General features: G+C 40.7%; 1 protein-coding gene across 13 annotated transcripts in view; it reads left to right on the top strand.

Annotated features, from left to right (window-relative positions):
* Positions 1 to 23865, top strand: part of Slc8a1 (solute carrier family 8 member A1) — a 350274-nt gene that overhangs the window by 309992 nt on the left and 16417 nt on the right. For all 13 annotated transcript variants that reach the window (XM_029531202.1, XM_021218592.2, XM_021218588.2 and 10 more), the window contains one exon: positions 8163 to 8438. In XM_029531202.1, the coding sequence (XP_029387062.1) occupies positions 8163 to 8438 (276 nt within the window). The remainder of the gene's footprint in view (positions 1 to 8162; positions 8439 to 23865) is intronic.

Raw genomic sequence — 23865 nt, 5'->3', positions numbered from 1 at the left:
TTTAAGTTTTCATAAAAGTATACATCATATACAGCGTATATCCCCATATCACCTACCAGTCTGTTTCTTATCTGTCTCTGTTCTTATAGACCCCTTTGTTGCCCTAGAAAGCTTCACTTCTAATTTCACATCATATGTGATTTTAATGCCTCTGTACAATAACATACATGACTTTATGCATCTGTATAAAATCTAGAACCATCAATAGGAGAAAACATAATTTTTGTTTTTCTATAGTCTTAATTTCCTTAGTATAGTTTATCTCAAATTGTATTTTCCTAAAAGCAACTTCATTCTTCTTAATAGCTGGGAAATTTTCATTATATAATATGGCACGTTTCGCCATCATTCTTCTCTTGTTAGACACCTAGGTGCATGCCATAATTTAGCTCTTCTGAGAGGTGTTAACAATAAAAGAGGACAAATTCTTAGGAGGGAAAAAACCTGGTATGTTATCAAGATACACACTTGTCTTGATGAGAAAGTTTTGTATGGACTGAAGAAAAATGAAACAAGAAATAATCACTTGTCTTAAAGAGCCTAAGAAATATAGATGAAAAATTTATATATGTATTTCCCCCTCCCCCCCCCAAAAAAAAAACCCAGCCACAGTATTGGCTACAAAGCCTAGCATGGCTTTGAGCAGTAAGTCGTTGTTGAATAAAAGACAAATGACTGTTTCCGTCTCCACATCATGAAGCCCATCTGACATGGGTGAGGATTAGATTTATTGTCTGTTGCCTAGGGGATGGAACCAGAAGAAACAAATGACACTCAGCAGGCTGAGCTGACTGCTAGAATCACCAAGTTCAGATTGTTGAAGTACAAGTCCTCTGATAGAGCAGTCTCTGGAGTGTGCCACCAGTGGCCATATGGGAAGAATAACTGAAGAACAATCAGCATTAAACAGCAGGCTGAACTTGGCCAGCTCTAAGGTCCGTGGTTTTCTAATGCCCACTTGTGCCAGATGACAGAAGCAAATGTCACGCTTTTTTTCTGAACTGAAAAGCAATTCACAGGTCTGAAAATATACAAACTGAATTTGAAGATCTCTCTGACAAGAAAGTATCTTTCTGCTGGGCATGGTGGTTCACGGCTTTAATCCCAGCACTCGGGAGGCAGAGGCAGGGGGATTTCTGAGTTCTAGGCCAGCCTGGTCTACAAAGTGAGTTCCAGGACAGCCAGGGCTATACAGAGAAACCCTGTCTCGAAAAACAAACAAACAAAAAAAGTATCTTTCTAAGTTCATTTGGAAGAAAACTTTAACAATGTCTCCTCCCCCCTCCCACCCCGGAGAATATGTAGCACTCTCACTCAGCAAGTTGCAGAGGATTCTGATTGTAGTACACACCCAAAATGCCAGGTGAATCCTTAGGGATTGTCTTTGGGGGTCACTGAGCATGTGATACATAGAAGCCATTAAGACCAGGAAATGGTGATTGTTCTTAATAAAATAAAAATAAAAATAAATAAACATACAAGTACAAAAAAATGGAAAAGTTAAAGAAAATATAACTCATAGTAAGAACAAGACAGCAAATGCTACTGAACTTGACTGAAGCTTTATGTATTAAACACAGATACATGTACAAGTACAGAAAATTAGGACACGTGTTCAATTACAGATCTTGGTTGGCTGTTCTTGTTGTTGTTGCTGCTGCTGTTGTGTTTTATAAAAAAAAATAGAAGAAGGGGTATGCTTGGTGGAGGCAAGGTATGGTATGGGGGAATGGGGTGCCTCTGTGGGCCCAAGCTGAGGCATCCCCTCCCCTGAGGGACCAGCCACACAAAGGTATAGTATAGACTATAATCTACTCAGGGCATAGGGAGGGCAGTTGAGTAGTAGAGACAGAAAAAAGGCAGAGAGAAAGAGTAGAGGACTAGAGGCTAGCCATGAGCACCTGGAGAGAGGGGGAAGGGAATTGAGAAGGTAAGGAGAAAGAGAGCAAGAGAGTGAGGAGGGGGCAAGTAGCCCCTCATACTGTGTCAGTCATGCCTGGCTGTTGCCAGGTAGCTGTGAGGCAGAGTCTAGACAAAATGCCAACAGCTGCTCTTGTTACTGCTGCTGCTGTTATTGCTGCTGTTGCTAGTGTTGCTGTTGCTGCTGTTGTTGTTGCTCCTGCTATTATTGCTGCTGTTGGTATTGTTGCTGCTGTTGTTGTTGCTGCTGCTGTTGTTATTGCTGCTGTTGGTATTGTTGCTGCTGTTGTTGTTGCTGCTGCTGTTGTTATTGCTGCTGTTGCTGTTATTGCTCCTGATGTTGTTGCTGCTATTGTTGTTGCTGTTGTTGCTCCTAATGTTATTGTTATTGCTGCTGTTGCTGTTATTGCTGTTGTTGCTCCTGATGTTGTTGTTATTGCTGCTGTTGCTATTATTGCTGTTGTTGCTCCTGATGTTGTTGTTGCTGCTATTGTTGTTGCTTTTGTTGCTCCTGGTGTTGTTTCTATTGCCGTTATTGCTGCTGCTGTTGTTGCTGTTGTTATTGCTGCTTCTGTTGCTGCTGTTGTTATTGTTGTTGCTGTTGCTGCTGCTGCCACCATTGTTCTTTCTCTCTGAAGAAGAGAAAGGGTTTGTTAGCTGTTTGGCTGATGGCTCTGTTTCCTTTTGCCTTTTCCATTAATACATTCTGTCTAAACCTTTGCAAGTAAGGGAAAATCAAAATAGAACAGGATGGTAGTACTTAGCTTATTTCTCCATGTTAAATTGTAGGAGAAGAGAAACATGTGGAATAGTGGAACAGAGTGCTTACTGTGGGTACCTCTAGAGGACTCAGATAATCAGATGCCAACTCAGGTTAGCAGCAGTCTGAATCATCCAACCTGCTTACCTGATATGCTTACGTCCCTTTCAACAGTTTCCCACGTCCCAGAATGGACAGTTAGATACAGGTCAGTGTGTTTGGTTCTAAACTGGAAGGCTGACCTTCGTCCATTAGAAATGGGAGTAAAAATGGGATACTTTCCAAAGCAGAGATTCCCAAATGGTCACAACTGTGATGCCCGTCTTGTTTGTTTCCCTGTGTGTATGGTCCCCAAAGACAAAGAATAGCATATGTCTGACTCAGTAAACAATAATTATGTCTTAGAATGATAGAATTCAAATATTACTGATTATGTGCCAATATTTTCATATTTGTAGGGGTCACAGCATGGTATCTACCTAGCACTGGGCAATGGAAGAGTTAAATCACTTTCTAACCAATGCTAAACATACTTGCTCCAATAAAGCATCACGTAGGAATATGTTTCCTTCAGGAAGGTAGATCAAATCACAACCTAACTACTCACCCACTGAGTAATGATTATTGTTAAAAATAAAATAAATAAATAAATTCCCTAAGCTTGAGGTTCTTCCTGTGCAGGATGAGAATAACGATGCCCACCTTACGGGGTCACTAGAAGGTCACTATGAAAGTTGAACTTTTGGATTTGGGGCTTGGTTTGGTTTGGTTTGGTTTTGGTTATTCGTTGTTTGTGGATTTGTTTGTTCGTTTGTTTGTTTGTTTTGCTCCATGTCTATCCCTTGCCAGGTATTGCCTCATGTTCATCCTCCCTGCGCCTTCCTTTCTGTAAAAATAAATTAGCTCAGGGAAACGGCAGTGATGATGGTTTGCTTGAGCAGAACAGAGAGCCAGTGACATCAGGCTGCTGGAGCTGGGTTAATTTATTACCTTCTGGCCAGCAAGCAACAATACTGCACTGTAGCACATCTCTCTATGAAGTGGCACACACTATTACAAAGGGCAAGGATCTTTCCTCTTTCAGTCTTCAGAGCAGCACTGTGACGCAGCAGTTACCAAACTCTTTTGAAAGATGTGGATCTGTGGCTTGGGAAATCTAAGTGTCTTCCCAAAGCAAGTGACAAGACAGAAATTGGCTTTTAGTGTTTCTGAGTCAAGTGGATGGGACATCCCAGCAGTTTATTTTTCAGGTTCTCAGAGCACTTCCTGAGATCCATGTCTATGGAGAAATGTCAACTAACACCTGTTTACTTTAGAAGATTAGTTATCATTTGGTACCAAGCCTCACACTCCCATCCATGGTCTATTGAGCTGGTACCTTGTTCTGTGCTCCAGGGAAGTGACAGCACCTTGTTACTACATCAATAGTTGACGTGAGGCTGTCTCCACTACCTGCACTTTTAATGACTTGGCTATTTTTTACCTATTTTTTGGTTGTATTTATAGAAGCCATCGTGTGTCGGGGAAGCCATTTATAAGGCTCCAGGAGGGATTATTGGAACCCAGATTGTTTATCTTTCCATTAGTGGAATCTATAAAGCTGAAAAGAAGGATTCTGAGATAAGAGGGATTTAACTGGGCGTCTACAAAAGCAAGCCCACCAATGTGTCTATCTCTACACTTGCGCAGAGGGGGGGAAGTAAAGGGAGCGTGTAACCCCAAGAAATCCTCCACTTGTAGGCCACAGAAGCAGCCAATTGCTGTCTTCTCTGAGATGGCATAGGAAATGTTCCCAAGGTATGACGGGGGCTCTTGTTACATTGCTCTTCACAAGAAACGGACTCTTAAAGATAGTACAGCTGGCAGTGAGTGCACAGAACACTTACACTCTTGTCCTTCCCTGGGATAGGATAGGTGTTCAGCATGCATGGCAGTCAGTGGTCATTTTTAATAGTTATATGACTTGTCAGCTAATCATTCAAATTTATCAAGTGCACTGAGATCCCAGGGAAAAGAATGAACACATGCTTCAACTTTAAAATGCTGTAAAAGATATGTGGGCTTCCTATTTCAGGCTTAAGCATGATAACCTTCAAGATTCCCTATAACTCTGGAAGATATGAGATATTCTCTCTCTAGCTCCCTCTTCTCCCCCCCTCTCTCTTTGGAGATTTGTGGTTTGGTTTATTTTTTATTCAAGGTCTTACTGTATAACTCCAGCTGGGGCTTGAATTCACAGAGATTCACCTGCCTCTGCTTCCTAGAGATTAAGGAGTTTACCACAACCCCCTATGCTTTATATTATTTTGTTTTAAAAACTCTAGACTATAATTTTAGGAAACAGCTTCTTAACTTAGCAATGAAATGATGCTGAGAAAACACAGCTGCACACCTAAGAAAAAGGACAGAGTGATGAGCTACATGATCCTCATTAGCTCAACGCATCCTCAGATACCTGGTACAACTGCTTTCATTATTCCAATCCACAGCCTTCTTGGGAAAGATGTTATTAATTCCACCTTGAAGATAAAGGGAATATCTACTTCTGTCACTTCTTTTGAGAAGTTTCATTCTTTGCTTTCTGGTTCATCTTTAAATTTTGAGACTTAATCATTCTCAAATTAAATAATTTTGCAGAGTCAGAATGTGTTTCTGCGGATGGCAGAAAATCAGTGCTCTGAACATTTTAATCGTATGTTTGGAGAAATTACAAAGTGCCCATGAATAGAGAAGCTAAGAAAATATGATACAAACTAAACATAAGCAGAAATCCCAGTGCTTTTGCTGAGCATATAGCTACATGTGCTTTACAGTTCTTTGAATGTGAATGAGGAGGACAGGAACCAGGCTCTTGAGTCAAACACAGAATTAGCATGGTTCTCATCTCCCACCCACCATCAAGTTAGCAATGAAATAAATGTGACCATATCCCAATGCATGTGCACTGTTACTTTGTTTTTAAGTGACTTATAGTAATTGTACATAGTTGTGACTACAATGTGACATGTTGATACACATACCCCACATTTAAGTAGTGACATGGGAGGATTCTAAAGAGCTGCTACTGGTTGGCCAAAGCTGCCATAATGCTTAAACAGAAGAATTTCATTCTCTGTGTATCAAAGTTTGAGGTTTGGTTTCTCCCAAGAAACTCCTTAGCTTGCTCATGTGTGTGTGTGTGTGTGTGTGTGTGTGTGTGTGTGTGTGTGTACATGTACATATATGTATTTTCAATAAGGCCTCATTGTACAGCACAACTGGCCTCAAACTCTAGCTCTTGCCTCTACGTCTAAAATGCTGAACAGCAGGCCTAGGACACCATGACAGGTGCCAGTGTCCTTTCTGATGCATAGTCTCATTTTATTGTTCCAAGGCTCTGTATCCAAGCTCACATTCTAAAGTTTGGGGGTTAGAGCGTCAAAGCATTGCCTTGGGGAGGGGGACGTATAATGTAGCTTTTATTCAAAAAGCAGTTTGTGCTTTCAGAACGGAAAACATGCTCTCACTCCGATAGCATGAACCTGGGAGGTCAACCATGCTTTTTTCACTCACAAAATTTTCTATCAGTTCACTTGACTCAAGTTGTTCACCTACATAGTCCACAAAGGTGATTCTGTACACCTGTCAGAGCTTTCTCCCTGTAGCTTATTGGCTACCTCCCAAAGTGCCAATCTTCTACAATCAAACTGTGTATGCAATAATTGTAACCATGTGCTCATGGAAGAGCAGTCCATTGCTTCCTCTCTATTCAAGCAAACCCAGACAACCCACTTCCATGTTTCATGAGACTCTCTCTCTGCTCCAGGCTTGAGTGTGCCTAGGGCAGTGGTCCTTAATCTTCCTTAGCATAGTCCCTCACTCTGTGGTGACCCACCAACCATAAAATTATTTAATTGCTACTTCATAACCGCACTTTTCTGTTATAAATTGTAAATATCTAATATGCAGGATATTTGATAAGTACCCCCAAAGAGGTCACAACCCACAGGTTGAGAACCACTGGTGTAAGGGGTTTATCCATGTTTCTTTTTGCCCTAGATGGCTTCACCCTAGACTGTATCACAGTAGACCATAGGCATTTGCTCAGTGCTGGAGTTCTCAGATCATACATTCGGCTAGAGAGCTGCCAGCCCCACCTGCTGCCAGCCATATTAGTTGGAACAAAGTAGATAAATTCGGAGTGGTGTTGTAGGAAGTAAACAAAATAGTCAAGGAGTTCCCTTTAAAAATCATCACAAACCACACAACCCTGTATTTACCATCACTTTGAGAGTGACATTCACTATCATAATTTGAAAACACTTGGGTGGGTTATTTTTGCTTAAGGTAGATTGCATTTATACTACTGCTACATTACCTATTAATGAAATCTGTCTTAGGTTACTATCATTATTATTATTTAGTAGTAGTAGTAACGTCCTGATGTTTTAAACTAGCAAGCCTTCTGCATTTCTATGTATGTTCAAGTGTGATTTAAATGAATAACTTGTGGTCTTTGTCCATATATCATGTAATTACATGGTGATATAAAAATCAGTAGAAACCTATGTATGCATTCCTTCAGTTCATATACACTTAGTCATCTAAGTGGTGGAGGTGATGTTACTAAATGCTAGGGTTCACAGTCAACTGGAGAAAAGAGGACATCAAACAGGTCTAATTTTAGATAAAGCAGCAACTTCAAAAGTTGAACATGCAGTCAAATCACAAGGAGGGTATACAAGTCCAGACTTATTGTCACATTAAATTAGACTGAGAATTTACACTTCTAGTAAGTTCCCTGTTATCATTGCTTGGGGAACACACTGAGAACAATTCAGCTATAGTTTTCAGTATATGGAACCATGAAATCTCTGAAGAGGGGTGAGAGGCATTCCAAAGGATGAGTGAAGAAGATGGTGGATTGAGGACTAAGAATATGGGGAGCAAAGTTAACGCTAAAGCCAGAGGAAATGCAGATAAGATACTATTTGGGTACAATAAAGGTAAGGCCTTTATTTAACTACAGGAGGTGAATCTAGAGTGGTATAAATGGTCCATTGGTATGCTAAGGGTCCTTGATTGAATGTCACCCTGTAGGAGTCATTCAACTATCCATTAGACTTTAAGCTGAAAGAGAAGATTCCCCAGTAGAACTTTCTCCAAATTCTACAAAGAAGGTTCTCTCCCAGATTTCCAACTTTTGGCAAGAAATCATATTCATCACTCTGGTGACAAACCCCACTGGGATGTGATATGAGCAGTGTGTGGGTATTGATTATATGTCAGCTTTTGTCACTGACCACTGAGCTCTATCAGTGTGGTCTCTGAGTACCATGAGAAATAATTGACTCATGGTGATTGACTTTTAGAAAGCCTTAAGCTTTATTGACCTCTTATGGCCCCCATCCCCTCAGAGGAGCGTGACAATGGCCTAGACCCTGGCCTAGTGTGGAAGACCTGGTAGCTGAGTCTTAATGAAATGTGCTGTGTTCTTTTCCAGGAGAAGATGACGATGATGATGAATGTGGGGAGGAAAAGCTGCCCTCCTGTTTTGATTACGTGATGCACTTTCTCACAGTGTTCTGGAAGGTTCTGTTTGCCTTCGTCCCACCTACAGAATACTGGAATGGCTGGGCCTGCTTCATTGTCTCCATCCTCATGATCGGCCTACTGACAGCCTTCATTGGAGATCTGGCTTCCCACTTTGGCTGCACCATTGGTCTGAAAGATTCCGTGACTGCAGTTGTGTTTGTCGCTCTTGGAACCTCAGTGCCAGGTAAGAGTTGATTCATAGGTAACTCTCCCAAGACTAAAAACGACACGTGTGTGCATACACACACACACACACACACACACACACACACACAAATATGAATGGGTTTATTTTGTGTTGGCATAGGGCATACCCATCAGGTATCAATTGCAAATAGTTTCTTGGTTAGGAGTGGGAGTTTATGTCATCCTCCCCTGTTTAGTGCTGGGACTTGGTCTGGTTTGAACCTGTGATGGGTTTTATGTGTGCTGTCACAGTTTGAGTTAACACATGAGTCAGTAATGTTCTGTTTGGAAGACCCTGTTTCGTTGGAGTCCTCCAACACCTCTGGCGTTTATAATCTCTCCACCTCCTCTTCTACATAAATCCTTGAGCCTTGAAAGGAAGCTTTGATGAAGACCCCCATTCAGTGTTGAGAGCTCCAGAGTCTCTCACCCACTGCACATTGTCCAGTTGTGAATCCCTTTGTTAATTACCATCTACTTCTCTGATGGGGCTTAAGCAATGTTCTGCTTTATGGGTGTAGTAATAATATTTTTTTTAAGTTTCCTAATTGTGAGAATTCCAGTCCTCTCTTCTCTTCTCATAGGCCAGAACTTACCCCCCTTCTCAAATTCCCCATCCTATTGATATAGGATCCAGAGCTGGAGACTGCCTCCTTGATCGTGGGTCATACAGCATACTAACTTCAACTCTCTAGCTCTAAGTTCTGAGACAAGCCACCAGCCAGGAGAAAGTGGGGTCACGGTGCCTCTAACATACCTAGAGCTTTGATAAGCTTTAACCACACCTCATACCAAAACTGGACTATAACAATTGATTTCTTACCAGGTGAATTCAATTAAACCATTAGTTGTTGTATACGTGGAAAGCCCCTGTGCTTTATGGCAATAGTAACTGTATATCATGCTCCATAAATAGGATATCCACAGAATTCAGGCCAGCACTTTTAAATTTGGGGGGTAAACTGTGTTGTGTCTCCAAGTCTCAAGCTATATCTCTTCCCACTGTTTCTGTGGAAAGCAAAGCTCCAGATTCAAGGAGAAAACATGAGGATAAACACTTGGAAGCAGCCCTCTGGAAAGGAGAGGCCTCCTCTGATTGGACATTTATTTTAGCTCACAGTAATTTATTTGGATAAATCCCATGTATGGGGCCAAGGCATTCTGCTTCATATGCTGGTTTCTAGATATAGAGTATCCTGTATCTAGAATCATGTTGGTATTGGATTCTGAAAGAAAACATTCTGTAGTTACAAGGGAACCTATGAGGCATTGAACAGCTGGGAATATTGTCCTCCACCCCCTGAAGTCTGGCCTTGATCTTTCTCCACTGTCTCAACTGGTCTGTACCTGAGGCCTGCCCACTGCCCCCTTGAACTTGCCCTCTGCCAGATGCTCATCATAAGTCAGAAAAAAGATTTAAAATGTGAATATTCCAGACTGTCTTTTAGTCCCTGGCACTGTAAGATTTTTCTGTCCCCTTCGGTGCTCTGGTTATCCTTTTATCCTTTGAAATAAGCCATGTAGGAATTAGTTCCCTCTGGGGGTTTTATGACATGAAAGGAAACACAATTCTGGATGGTTTTGAACTTTTTCTTTCAGTGTATATATAGAAAATTCACAAACAAAAGCTCTTATCTTGGGGAAGCTTATATCATTTTTGAATTTTAAATACCACAAAAGAATTTGAGATAAAGCTGGTCCTATTAACTATCCACAATTTTCTTTTCTTTTTCCTGTGGCACTGATGTACACCCAGGAGTATAGCCCAGGTGTCTGTACTTCTGTTCTTCATTCACAGTGTGGGTCTAAGTGACTTTTGACTCTCTGTGCCTATTCTTCTGCCTGAAAAAAAAAATGGACACTAATACTTATGGCTGTTCAAACAGAAATTGGTTAGAGGATTTAATAATATGTTCTGCACATTAACATAAGATGCAGAAATTAATTACCTCAGATTTTACACTAAGATCAATTCTAAACAATGTCAAGAGGATTAGAGAACATGATGATGGGTGGAGAGAAGTTAAGAGCAAGATAGGAAAGTCTGCAGGTGGCCGGAAAGCTCTAGTGTGTGTTGGGTGTCTGCACCATATTTATATGCCTATTATTTACATTTTTGGTTGGTTCCTTGCAGCCTTAGTCTGTGTATTTCGCCCCTTAGATCCTGCTCTAAAAGGTGGGATGGTTCCTTTTGCTTAGTTTTTCCTTGCATTATGTGTTACTGTAAACGTAACACAATTCAGACCATATTGTGTTACTTTTATACCAAAAATCACTCATTATTAATGGTTTATGTTTCAGTTTTTTTTCATTTCCCAGCTTCTAGTGAGCTCCTAAGGCTAACACATTCTATAATGGCTTGAGTAGGAAAGCATTTTACAGTTCCCACATCATGGTGCTTTATTTCCCAGTGGGCCTTGCGATAGCTGCCACGTAGCAGAAGTCATACTGGTAACTCAGGGAGAGGCAAATCTCAGTGTCAGCCTGGAAATGTATTAGATACCACATCTGGGGATGGAGACAGCGGTGGCCCTCTCTAAAGACAACGCCACAGCTCACAAGAGAGTGAGCACTGTAAGTCTTTCTCTCATGTTTTACCAAGTTAAGAGAATAAATTATTTGTCTACCCTTAGTTTAAGTTCAGACGGATGGAATCTGTGTATTCTATACTACAGTTCCTAGCCGTTCCGCTCTGCCATTTTAAACATATATTTAAAGTACTCTATGAACGCTTTTCCATATGCCTTACAATTTTCTTGAAATTATTCCTATCTCCTTGCCTCAGTTTTGACATTTTTCACTTTTAAAGCATGCCATACTGTGGCTATTTGCAAACTCTTGACCCCAGGCTCTTATTCACTTTAGAATAAAAGTCACACAGTAGGCTTTATGTTTCAATTTCCAAAATTAGTAAAGACTTACCTTTATCATTCTGCACTCATTATTTTATAAGTAAAAATTTTAAAGCTTAGTCTACTGGAAGTATTCAGCTCTGAAATAGCTAGCAATAAATGAAATGCCAAGACATTTCTCATCAGCCCAGATACATGTGGCTGACACATGCGAGCAAGGAGGTTTGGTCATTGCAAGGCTAGGTCAAGCAGCCTGTAGTACACCACCATCTAGGTGTGTGGGGGTGGAGTCTGAAGAAAGTGCATTCAGGATGCTCTCCAAACAGACAGAAGAAGGATTATGGGTAGCTCTGGAAGCCAATCTCCAGCAGAATGAGAGTAAACTTCTGTCCAAGGATTTGTCAAGAAACATTCTCGCTCCAGCCCTCTCTTAAGCACAGATGTGGGGTTAGAAGGGGACAGGACAACACCGAGTCTAAGCAAGCACTTCTCAGTGGGAAATTCTACCCAGCTCTTCTGACTCAGCAGCCATCTGAGCTCCAAAAAGAACAGCAGGGAATCACACTGGCTTAGGTTCTTCTTGTTGTATCCTGTCCACAAAGACCTGATGTTGTTGGTACAGAACTCACAGGCAGACAGGTTAATACTTCACAGCCTTCAGTTTCTGAAAGACTGAACACCCTTCTCTCAGACATCGGGATATCGAAGCACATGCGTTGAGACAATATAAAAGAACATAAGCATTCAAGTCAGGTGCAGCAGGGTGTAAACCAACCCACCTTCTTCTGTGTGTGACTGTGTGTGACATGCTGTGGAGGCACGTTGTCTGACACCTGCAAGCCTTGGTTTCTTGGCCTGACTCATACAAAATAAAAATCTCTCCACAGTAGGAAAGGTGGTTAAGCAATTAAACTGCTTGTCCTGAAAGCAGGAGGGTGAGGGTTGGGATTAGGAGTCCCAGAAGCCACATAAAAGCTGGGTAGATATGTCTGCCTAGCTGTAATGCCAACAATCAGAACGGAGAGACAGGAGAATCCTGGAGCAAGCTGGCTACCTAGACTAGCCTTGTCAGCAAGCTCATGGTTCAGTGAGAGACCCTGACTCAGTGACTAAGACAGAGCCATAGAGGAAGAATTTAACATCAACCTTAGGCTTCTACATGCGTGTATTTGTATATATGTGAGCCCACACACTTGCAAACACACATCTAGGCATGAAGAAATACACGGAGGCAGGAGAGGGATTGAAAATATATCTCATAGTACTGTTATTAGAACACTCACCTTTAAAGTACCTGGCAGCAGGAGTAGTATAAAGCAGATACTAAAAGAAATGTTATATCTTCTTTTTCTTCTATTTCAATCTGCTAGTTGAAAAGTTTAGTCCTCTGGGTTATTTAGCCCAAGTATACCTATTAAAGCATGGGTAGCTACATAAATTATTAGCTTGTCTCCCTTGATATATTATGCTGGGGGCGTTGGTGTGTAGATATCCTTAATGGCTTTGTTTCCTGCAATTGTATTACCTCTTCTTGAGCTCCAGCCTCTGAATGTTGGCACTTCAAGTCAGACACTCACAGTATTCAAGGGGAGCCACTCTACAGTGTGTATGCATAGCAAGTTAAATGGTAAACATTTTCTATCATCCCAAATGGTCTACCCGGAGCCAAGATTCCCCGGTGCCTATGGTGTTGGCTCCTCCAAGAGGCTGCCTCGGGGCAGGAATGTTTTGTCTTCAGCCAGTTTCTTCACTACCAAGAAAGGTCATAGCTAAGAAAACAGGACTGTCAGACCCACAGTCAGGCTGGAGGCAAGGCCCCTGGGGACAGTGCCAGGGAAGCACTCCTCAGCAGCATTAGTCACATCAGTACTTTCCTACAGACCCCATCTTAACCCTACTTCAGCCGGAAGCCATCTGGGGGTTAAGTGGTCAGTACTCACCAGTGCAGTCACCCACAGTTAGGTGATGTTAACTGAAGTTGAAAGAAGTGTACAGGAGCAGAACTTGACAAGGATAGAGATGTAAAAGAGGGCTGGATACCAGATTTCATAAGAATTCCTCTGTAACCAATGCCACAGCTGCCTTTTGTTCTAAAGCAAAACACTTCACAAACGAGGCCATGCAAAGAGTCCAAAACACTTGCAAGAACCTGGGAGATCCACTTCAACCCCTCCCTCAGCTTTTATTCTTTCTGATCCGACCAAGAGCCTATACTACATGACTTAAAAGTTTTCGGCTGGCAGTTACAGCTCTTAACTTATCTTTCTCAATACTGAGTGAACACATGGCAATGAACACAAGGCTGCATCATGACCAAGCTGATAGCAATGATGTCATCCCTCAGGAGGCAGTCCAGGGAACATAGATACTCAGCATGTGTCACACCTAGCCCAAAACCTTCCAGAGGCCTTGGATTAGTGCCCAGTGGCACACCAGCCACTTTCACTCAGCCTTATTAAAAAATCACAGGATAAGTGAGAGGCATTAAAAATACTGCATTCCATCTTATCTGAGACTTTTTACAATGTTCTCTGCCAAAGCAAGCACAACAGTAGACACAGGATGCTATGTGTATATGTGTACACACATGCCCATGTATGTGTGTCTTCTTATACTTGAAATACTGTTTGTGTGTTGTGAGAGATTGTAAGTCCCCATTTCTTTCCATCTTAGGTACATTTAACAAGAAGTGGGTTTCATGTAAAATAAAGATCTCAGACCCTTTAGCCCATGAAGATCAAAAAGTATGCAGTCGGTCCTCTGACATGGATGTGTAGTGGTGTTTGGTTGATTTTCCTCCCTTTCTCCTTATATTTGGAAATAGGATAATAAAAAAAAAATCTCAAAAGTTACTCTTTTGTTCTTTTAAATGCAGGCCAATCCTACATTTTTAACACATTATTCAGGCATTACTTTCAACCCATAAAATTTACACATTTGAAGAACACCCCATACCGACTGTTCAGTAAATTCACTGGGTTCTGCTATTGTTGCCCTAAAAACTCTTGTTTTAGAGCATTGAATACTCCCAATAAGATCCCTCACCATTGACAGATAATGTTGATTTCTCCCTCCAGCCTCAAGAAATCTCTTACACACTTTCTGACTATATAGTTCTGTCTTTTCTGAGTTACTATTGAAGACATTTTAATATAAAAATGTGGGTTCTCCATTTTACTGTAATTGTATTTCCTCTTATAGTACATAAGGATGGATTTATTGAATATAAATTTAAAGATGTTTAAATGTCTTTTTACCAGACATCTTTCAACTCTGTGAAGGTATTTTTCATCTTAGCTGCTTTCGGCATCTGTAAATTTTGATATCTTTGAAGCAATTCAAATACCTCAAAGTGCCTTCTCCCCAGAAATACTCATACATTTTTGTTTCCTTGGAGGGAAAAATTACGCAATGACACTTAGAATCAACACTGAGGAACTGTAGGATGCTCCCCAATGTTTAACATTACATAAGTCTTTTATATATGCCTTTGACCACTTCAGTTTGTTGATCATAGCCAATGTTAAGGAGCCCAGGGTCATTAATTCAGCTTCTCATTTTCCAAAGTGTCGTGATCAATACTACCTATCACGACTGTTAGGGAGAGAACACAGAAACCCAGACCTATTCACCAGGGCCTATCACCCTGTACAAAGAATTCCGCACTGCTGCCAAACTCATCAGAAGAAATACTAGGCTGCAAGAAGGTGTCTCTTCATTACCATGTCACGGACACAGTGTGTGCGACAGAATGACTCTTCAGGCTCACTGGTATTTTTAGAAAAGAATACAATTGTCACTTAATTTGAATGGTAATTCTTACATGTGGGTATTAAAGAATGTTGGTATCTGTTTGGGATATAACATGGTATAAATATGAAGTCACAGCGCTTGGCATTTATGTGCAATACCAGCTGGATACCATCTTTGCTCCCAGCACACAGACCTTACATTCTGCCTCTTCTCAGGAATGAAACATAAGCTATATATTACTTGTTTATACTCTGCTTCATTCTAAAAATTAAATCCATGAAATGCCTTCCATGAGGTAGACACCTTTCCCAGCACATGATCACCGAAAATGCTAAATTGGGGAGTGACCATATTCGATAACCTTCATTTAGCTCAGCAAATATAAATCCTGTGCGTCATGCACAAGAAAAAGATGGCTGATTTGGGCTCTATTATTTGTGATCAGAGAGCTACATTATGCTCACTTTCTTCTTTCCCTCTGGAGCACAGGGGCCTCCAGGGCATGGAGCTCTCATAAATTGCAAGCTATTATTAGGTTATCATAGTAAAATATCATGGGTCGAGACAAACAGCAAGACTCTCTGCAGATCCAAACAGAAATGATACCCAGGAGGGTCTGTAGCCAGGCTCAGCAGAGGACTAATTACAGCCTGTCATTCCTGAGCTGTATTTACAACACAACAAAAAGCCCACAGATGTACAAAATGGTCATGAAAATGTCCTTCTTCTGAGGAATATGTGTGTGAAGGCATCAGATGGCTGAAACTGGCAAAGAGAGCCCCAGAGGTAGCTTGTTTGTCAAGTGGGGATCTGAGGGTAAGGAAGCTGGGTGGGAGTGTACAGTTGCTATGGCAACAGTTGCCATGGCCATGCTCTACCAGTCCACCGGAGATCTTACCTGCCCCACACTCTGTGCTTCCAGAGTCCTACACTTAGGCAGTAGTGAGAAACCAATGCAGAAGAAGTTGATACCAGCAAGTCTTCTAAAATCAAGTATTGTTATCCTGAGTCTATAGTGGAATTTTTAGTGGCAAAAAAAAAAAAAAATAGCATAAAAATCTGTAAGATTGTCTGATAAGGTCCATAAATAACTAGGAAACCTAAACATATCTGTGAAATAATGTGGCTCTCCTACATGAAAAACTCAAGTTGCCTTTCTTCTGCCCTAGTCATAAAGGCATTCAAAAAGATAGCTACAAAGAATGTCTCAAAGATACTCAAAGAAAGAAAGTAGCATAGGAGCAGGGAATAGCCTTAGGCCACTCTGCACCCTGCCCCTTCATTCGTTCTAGAAATATCTCACAAGGACCCACTCAGCACTAGGCATAGGGACTAGCAGAGGGATGTAGACAATTCCATGGCGCCTGCACTCCATTTCTGAGCACGGGCCATAGTTATAGAGATGGAAGCTGCTGAAAAGAAAGGAAAACAAGCTGTGATGTCATTGAATAGTCCTTATTTGGGGTGGGGCCACATTTAAATAGTAGGTTAACTCCTTAGACCACTAATCATTGCCAACTTGCACATAAGCCTTTAGCACTCCACTGCAAACTTACAATGACTGGTGTAGCCTTTAAGACTATGGACCTGCATTGACTTTCTGGGCTTCCCATCCCACATTGGCACCTTTGAACACTTGGTGTTCTTCTCCTGGGCAGCTACTGCTCTCCTCTTGCTTCTGCCACATCTGCTCTCCCCATTGCCCTGGATTTTCCTCCCTAAACTCTCTACTTCCCTTCATTCCCAATATTATAGGTTAGTTCTGGCTTTGAAAGTATCTAAATCATGGTCCCACTTAGGCATCACTTATTAATGATGATTCCCTGAAGGCATAACATTTTAAATTAATACATATACAGAAAAAAATATTTCAATGTCATCTAAACTGCCATGGTTTTGTTGACAAGAAAATAATTTTGCGTAACTTAATCACTTTAATACCCACAGAAGCTCTGGCAGTTAGGTAATACAGAGGGTTATCAGTGCCAAACATGGGCCGTGATCTAGGAAGGTGAATGGAGATGCTATTTCCTCCTTGTGGGTGTGGTGAGTTAGAACTAAGGGTAACTGTCCACCCAACCTCATAGTTGTTGGAAAAAGCAAGCAAACCACAAAACAGCTGTGCAACCATTCTGAAATTGGCATGCACGTTACAATTAAGAGATGTTTGTCAGAACAAAATACCCATGAAAGGATGTAAGTACAGAGACAAAATTTAGAGCTAAGATGAAAGGATGGACTATCCAGAGACTACCCCATCCAGGGATCCATCCCATCATCAGCCACCAAACCCAGATACTAATGCACATGCCGGCAAGATTCTGCTGAAGGGACCCTGATATAGTGGCCTCTTGTGAGATTATGCCAGTGCCTGGCAAACTCAGAAGTGGATGCTCACAGTCAGCTATTGGATGGAACACAGGGCCCCCAATGGAGGAGCTAGAGAAAGTACCCAAGGAGCTGAAGGGGGATGCAACCCTGTAGGTGGAACAACAATATGAACTAACCAGCACCCCCTGAGCTCGTGTCTCTAGCTGCATATGTAGCAGAAGATGGCCTATTCGGCCATCATTGCAAAGAGAGGCCCCTTGGTCTTGCAAACTTTATATGACCCAGCACAGGGGAAGGCCAGGGCCAAGAAGTGGGAGTGGGTGGGTAGGGGAGCAGGGGGGGGGTATAGGGAACTTTTGGGATAGCATTTGAAATGTAAATAAAGAAAATAAATAAATAAATAAATAAATAAATAAATAAATAAGATGTTTGTCAGCAGGCTTTAAGTATCTGGGGCTATTGTTCTGAGTGGCTGGGAAAGAGGCAGGTGTGTTCAACTCACTGTATCCTAAGCATTTTATGTGGTGTTTATAGTAATGATTATATATTAGAAAGATCCCACATATACAGGCTGAATGGTGTGGACATTATGTTTCTTCTTCAATATCTCAAAGGCACAGATCTTTTACCAAATCTGTAAAAAGTATTTGTCAGGTTAGGTGAATAGGCAAAGCAATTCCATGCAGTGCAATCAATAAAACATACCACAGGTAAATAAAAGATAATGTATCTATAACACAAATTATAAAATGAAGACATAAAATCAGTAGTCAGAAGGAAGAGGAGACACAGAGGCACCTTCAGCTCTGTTATTAAAGTTTACTTGAGAACATGATGGTCCATGCCTCTAATCTAGAGGGAGAGGCAAGCAGAGCTCTGTGGATGCAAGGGCAGCCTGGCTACATAACTAGTTTCAAACCAGCCAGGACTACATTGTAAGACCTACTTTGTCTCAAATTTTAAAAGTTTGGAGAAAAAGAAGAAAGAAACTAATCTACTCTTTCTTGTAATTTTTCCTATCCTAGCTACATCCCTGAACTTGGGCTCCAAGCTAGGCCCTGCTAGCCAGGACACCCCCAACTTGGTCTCTTACAATACCCCCTCCTCATCCTCCATAACCTCTAAACAAATCCATTCTGTATGTTGTATTATGACACTCTCCAACTGCCTGGCTTAACCCTGACAGTTGGCATAGCCAAAAGGACCAGAAAATATTTTAAGGCAAACCCTCATTCCTGCCTAGATAAACTTTATCACTTACAAGACTATTTTTAATATATATATATATATATTAAAATATATATATATATATATCTTATGAGTCTTTTAATAATACAAATAACAATGCATGCCCCTTATAAATGAGGCAGGAAATATTAATAAGCTGTAGAATATATAGTCTTACCACCAATTAACATTCCTATATCTTTCACATTTTAAATTTCTATAATTCTTAAGGAAATTGCACAAAAATATGCACACTGTCATATTTTGACCCACAATTTTTAAATGGACTAATCTTTTACATATATTACATCATATTTTACACATATTACACATATTGCATATATCACACATATTATACATATTAAACATCATACATATCATACATCTTACATATATTACACATCTTACATATATTACACATCTTACATATATTATACATATTGCACATTATATATATGTGTATATATATATATGTGTGTGTATATATATATGTATATATATATTGCATGACCTTTGTCACATAATAGTAGTGTGTTGTGAACACTCATAATTTTAACAGTTCTAAAATATTATGAGATACAATTTATTTTATCAAGGATATTAGACAAGTGGTTTTTTTCCCTACTTTTTTCTAACATTAAAAATTCTGCATAAACTAAGACTTTACACAAACTTATCCACCTGCTAAATTTATCTCATATTTTAGTTCCATTTCCAAATCAGAAGCTGGAATGCTGGACCAATGCTTGTTCTTACCTCAGCTGGTTACACAGGTCACTTACACAGGAATGAGCTAATTGGGGGATCCAAAGCCAAACCACAGCAAGGCAGGCAGCAACCCATTCAGAAGACGCCATCTGTGTGGAATAAGTATCCACAGGACAAAGGAACATTGTGACTGTCTTCAGTGTGCTGTCTCGATCCACAGGGTCAGTTGTTACAGTACCTGAGCTGGTCAGGAAGTTCTAGCACAGCCTATAGGTGAGAAGAAGGGTTTGGAGACGGGTAGGGGCAGATGTCTTCAAGTACAGTTTCTTATACTGATCCTTGGCAGGTGCCTCTAGCTTTAGCAAGATGCCTAACTCCAAAGCACACACTTGAGCAGATTCAAGGGGAAAGAGAATGAGAATTATACAAAGCTGGGGAAGGGATGCAATGGTGGAGGGAGAAAAGAGAAACAGAGATGACGAGAGAAGGGACAGAGAAGTAGGGAGAGAGGAGAAAGAGAGAAAGAGACAAAGACAGAGAGACAGAGAGGGAATAAGAGACAGAAGAAATAAGCTGGGCCTGGATTGTCTTAACAGCAGGAAGTGAGTTTCTCTATCACAAACCAGCTGGCCTGAGGAGATGCCAGCTAATGCTCCGATGTGTTCAATTGCTCTCCCTTTCTCAAAATCATCCAAATGCTGCTGAATTAATTCAAACTGAATGTGTACTCTTATAGACTCCATGTTGCTAAGTTTTAATAAAAGTAATAGAATCATACTTCAAATATAGAATTATCAGGACCCTGGCGCTATTTTACAAAACAGGTTTACCTTAGTTTGCTTCTGGATATTGTAGAGACAGAGAACATAAACGTAACCCAAGAAGAGCCAGAAACCTAGAACGGAACAATAACTTTAAAGTTAGTTACAACTCTGTGAATGTTCGGAGCAGTGGCTTTCAACTTCCCGAATAGTGTGACCCTTTAAGTTGCTCATGTGGAGATTCCCAACCGTAACATTATTTTCATTCCTACTTCATAACTGTAATTTTACTACTGTTGTGAATATAATAGTATATCTCTTTTCCAATGGTCTTGGGTGACCCTCGTGAAGGATCATCTAACACCCCCCGAAAAGGTCATGACCCGCAGGTTAAGAACTGTGCTAGAAGAATGGAGGGCTGTCCATGAAAGCAGCTGGCCTTTAGCCTCTCTCCAGCCCTTTTTAATAGACTGTTTTACTTAAGAAGCCAAGCTGCTACTTCTGTAGAAAATGATTTTATTCATTTTATTTACATGCAGCCATCTTAACATTGCGTTGTTGCAGTTGGTTGCAAATATCTTTGTTGTCATCCCAACAATGGGTGATGAAATCTGCCTCCAGCGAGGGCCCCTGCTGTTTTATACTGAACCTCAAGGTTTGCCTCCCATTGGTAAAATAAGTTTGAGCACATTCCTTATTCTTTACACTTTATTTGTCTCGTCAATAAAACAAGAGTAATAATAGTGTACACATTAGGTGTCTTATACTAAATTAGAATCCATGTATTATGTCTAACCTAGTGAGCCTCAATAGATGTTCACTCTTGTCTCTATTACCACCATCTTTTGTGGACATAGCAGACAGAATCACATTCTCCTATCTTCCTACATCTCTGTAGGAACCCTACTAACCCTAAATCGCCTCCTTGAAATAAACTGTGATTAAAAGATCAAAATAATAGCACCATAATCTCTGCTATTGATGGAACAAAAAATTCTGAAAGCATAGTAATAGATACTAAAAAAAAAAAAAAAAAAAAAAAAACAAAAACAAAACCTACCACCTTCCAGGTACCAGGCTAGGTCCTTTTACATTACTTTATAAGATCATTTTAACAGCTGAACAAATGAGCACTTACATTTTACCTTATTTACAAATGAGGTTTCAGAAGCCTTTGAGATTAATTACCCTGAACTAACTTAGACAGTTGATAAAAAATGAGAACAGGACCAGATCTCCTTCTACAGCCTGGCTCCTTGCTATCAAACTTGGGTTATTCAGATTATGTGCTTAGGACCAGTGTTCCTCAGTAGCAGTCGTGGTTACCCACAGAGACACACGGATTCTGCTGGCTGCACAAGCCACCTACCTACCTTCGAGTCCATTTGGTAAATGTTCCCATGATGAGCAGAAGAAGCCATCAACATTCAGCTGCCTGTCCATAAAGTTTAGAAAGAACAAACTTATAATGGTCATTTTTACTTCTTACAATAAGCAAGTGGCACTCAAAAAAACGACGGTCCTTAGAGTGCAGGCACACGTATTCTGCTCTACTTCAGACCCTCATAAAAAACTCTAAGGACAGCCAGAAGGGAATATCACTACTCTTCTATATACTAGGCTAGTTTATTTAGGGTTTCTTTAGAACCAAAGAGAAGATGGATTGAGTGATCAAGAAATTCAAATAAATACAGCAACTCCAAGGCAAGGAAGCTGTCAGAGTCCTCTTAAAGATTCAGGATAGGGCTGAGATGATGGCTCAGCAGTTAAGAGCATCCACTGTTCTTAAAGAAAAACTTCAGTTCCCAGCACCCACAGCCAAGGGCTTACAGCTCCCTGCAGCTCCAGCTCAAGGGACGCGGGCCTCTGTTGGCATGATTCCTTTTTCCCAGTGCTCACATAAAGAAGTGAGAATAAAATCTTTTTTAAAAAAAAATGCTTAGGCTATTTATTTGGATGTTTAGAAAATTTTTATAAAATGCCAGGAACCTACAAGTTTCACCAAGGAGAGGCCTTCAATCCTCTCAATAATTTATGGACATTTCACTGCAAAAAGCATCCTGATAGATTGGGAGGTTGTCAATTTCAACTGAGGACATGGATCAAAGTACACTTTGGAACGGTGATTAAATGGTTTTGGGCTTTCTCTTCTCCACCTTGTGTTCCCTGAAAAATAAATAAATAAATGAAAACCTCTCATTACTTTCCCCTTTGAATTAGAATTTGTTTCTTTGACCTTACACTCTAGCATAGTGTCAGTTCTACGGTAGGACATCTAAGGCCCGGGAGTACCTCACATTCAAGTGAACAGCTCAAGGTGAAAAGTAAATAGCCATTTAATAACAAAAGCAGGTCTGTTTGCTGATGATGCCAGAGCTGTCCTGTAGGAAGCCTTGCCCAGTTAGCCCAGGGAAGATACCCATCTTCCTTTCAGGGAGAAAGAAGCCACCTATGCCAGTGGCTAATGCCCGTGGAAGCTTTAAAGCTGTCTTCTGCTATGGCCTCACCCCAGATGATTAAGCAGAGAGTCAAGGAGGGTCAGCTAGTTGCTCTCTCCTAAAGCTCTCCTGCTGATTCTTATTTTCTCCCCTTAAGGGTGGGGGGCTGGGGCAGACAAGTAGCAGGAACTTTGATCTTTGATCTTGCCAGCAATCAACCTCTTGCAGTTTTTAGTGACTATCTCCATATCTTTTTCAATCTCTTTAAAGACAGCTTTATAGGCAGAGATGTTTAGTTTCCCCTCCCCATCCCCTAACCAGCCTTTTCCTTAGTTTGTACAAATCCTTCCCTTCTCGTCATTAATCAATCATTTGTAATTCTCTGGTTTCTGGCATTCTGCTGGGAAGCCAAGTAAGGATGACTTATTTGTGACTGACTGTGGCCGGGGTGACGTCCATATTTATTTGGGTATATAAATGTTGCAACTGACGCAAGGTCAAATCCGGTTTATGTCTGGCTGGTGATAGAAGAATTAGCACCTGAATAAATGATTCCTGCCTGGATTCTGAGAGGGAGACAGAGAGCATGGAAAGGAAGAAAGAACAGAGGAGCATGCATACCTAATGCTTCAACTGCCCCGACATTACAGCCATGGGGAAGACAGGGAACTTAACCAGAAAAGTTCTGACTTTTTGATAACTTGCAAAAATTCTTCAAAGAAAAACTGCTTTGATTTTGAAGAATAATTTTTATATGATCACATTGAAAGGCATGAGGCTATAAAGTCAGTAAGTTTCTTTTAAGAAGAGTGTTTATTACGCGGCTCCCAAAAATTTAGACTCCTTAGCACAAAGTCTGACTCCTCTTCATGTAGAGCGTCTCTGGCTCTGTTTGGCTGTAAAAATAGCTAGGGATATTAAGCACTCATTAGATTCTGTTCATGGTGACTCATTTCCCTTCAAACCCTACAAGGTAATAATTTCCAACATTTCTTACCTTTTGCTTAAAGATAAAAGTCTGTGCTGGGTGGGTTAATTTCATTAAAACTAACACAACTATTGGTCAATGAAATATCTTCGGTTCTGAAAATCTTTCTTCCTCGAACCACCACTGCTTCTAATGAACAATGGTTACATCCAAATTTCTACAGAAAAAGAACAAAACCAAAAGGAAATTTAGTATGTTGGCATATTGGGTGGACCAACCAAACAACCATGTTAGAAGTGTCTTAGAGCTCTTCTCTAGAGTCTTCATTTTAGATGAGGAAACGAACTGGTAGGGCAGGATGCCTTACAAAGAACCCTTCAGGTAGTTCCTTTCCAGCCTATCTCCTTGGTGAGCTGCCTGCCACTTT

The sequence above is a fragment of the Mus pahari genome, chromosome 18 (assembly GCF_900095145.1).
Source record: "Mus pahari chromosome 18, PAHARI_EIJ_v1.1, whole genome shotgun sequence".
NCBI classification, from domain to species: Eukaryota; Metazoa; Chordata; class Mammalia; order Rodentia; family Muridae; genus Mus; species Mus pahari.
This window is presented reverse-complemented; position numbering and strand designations above follow the sequence as displayed.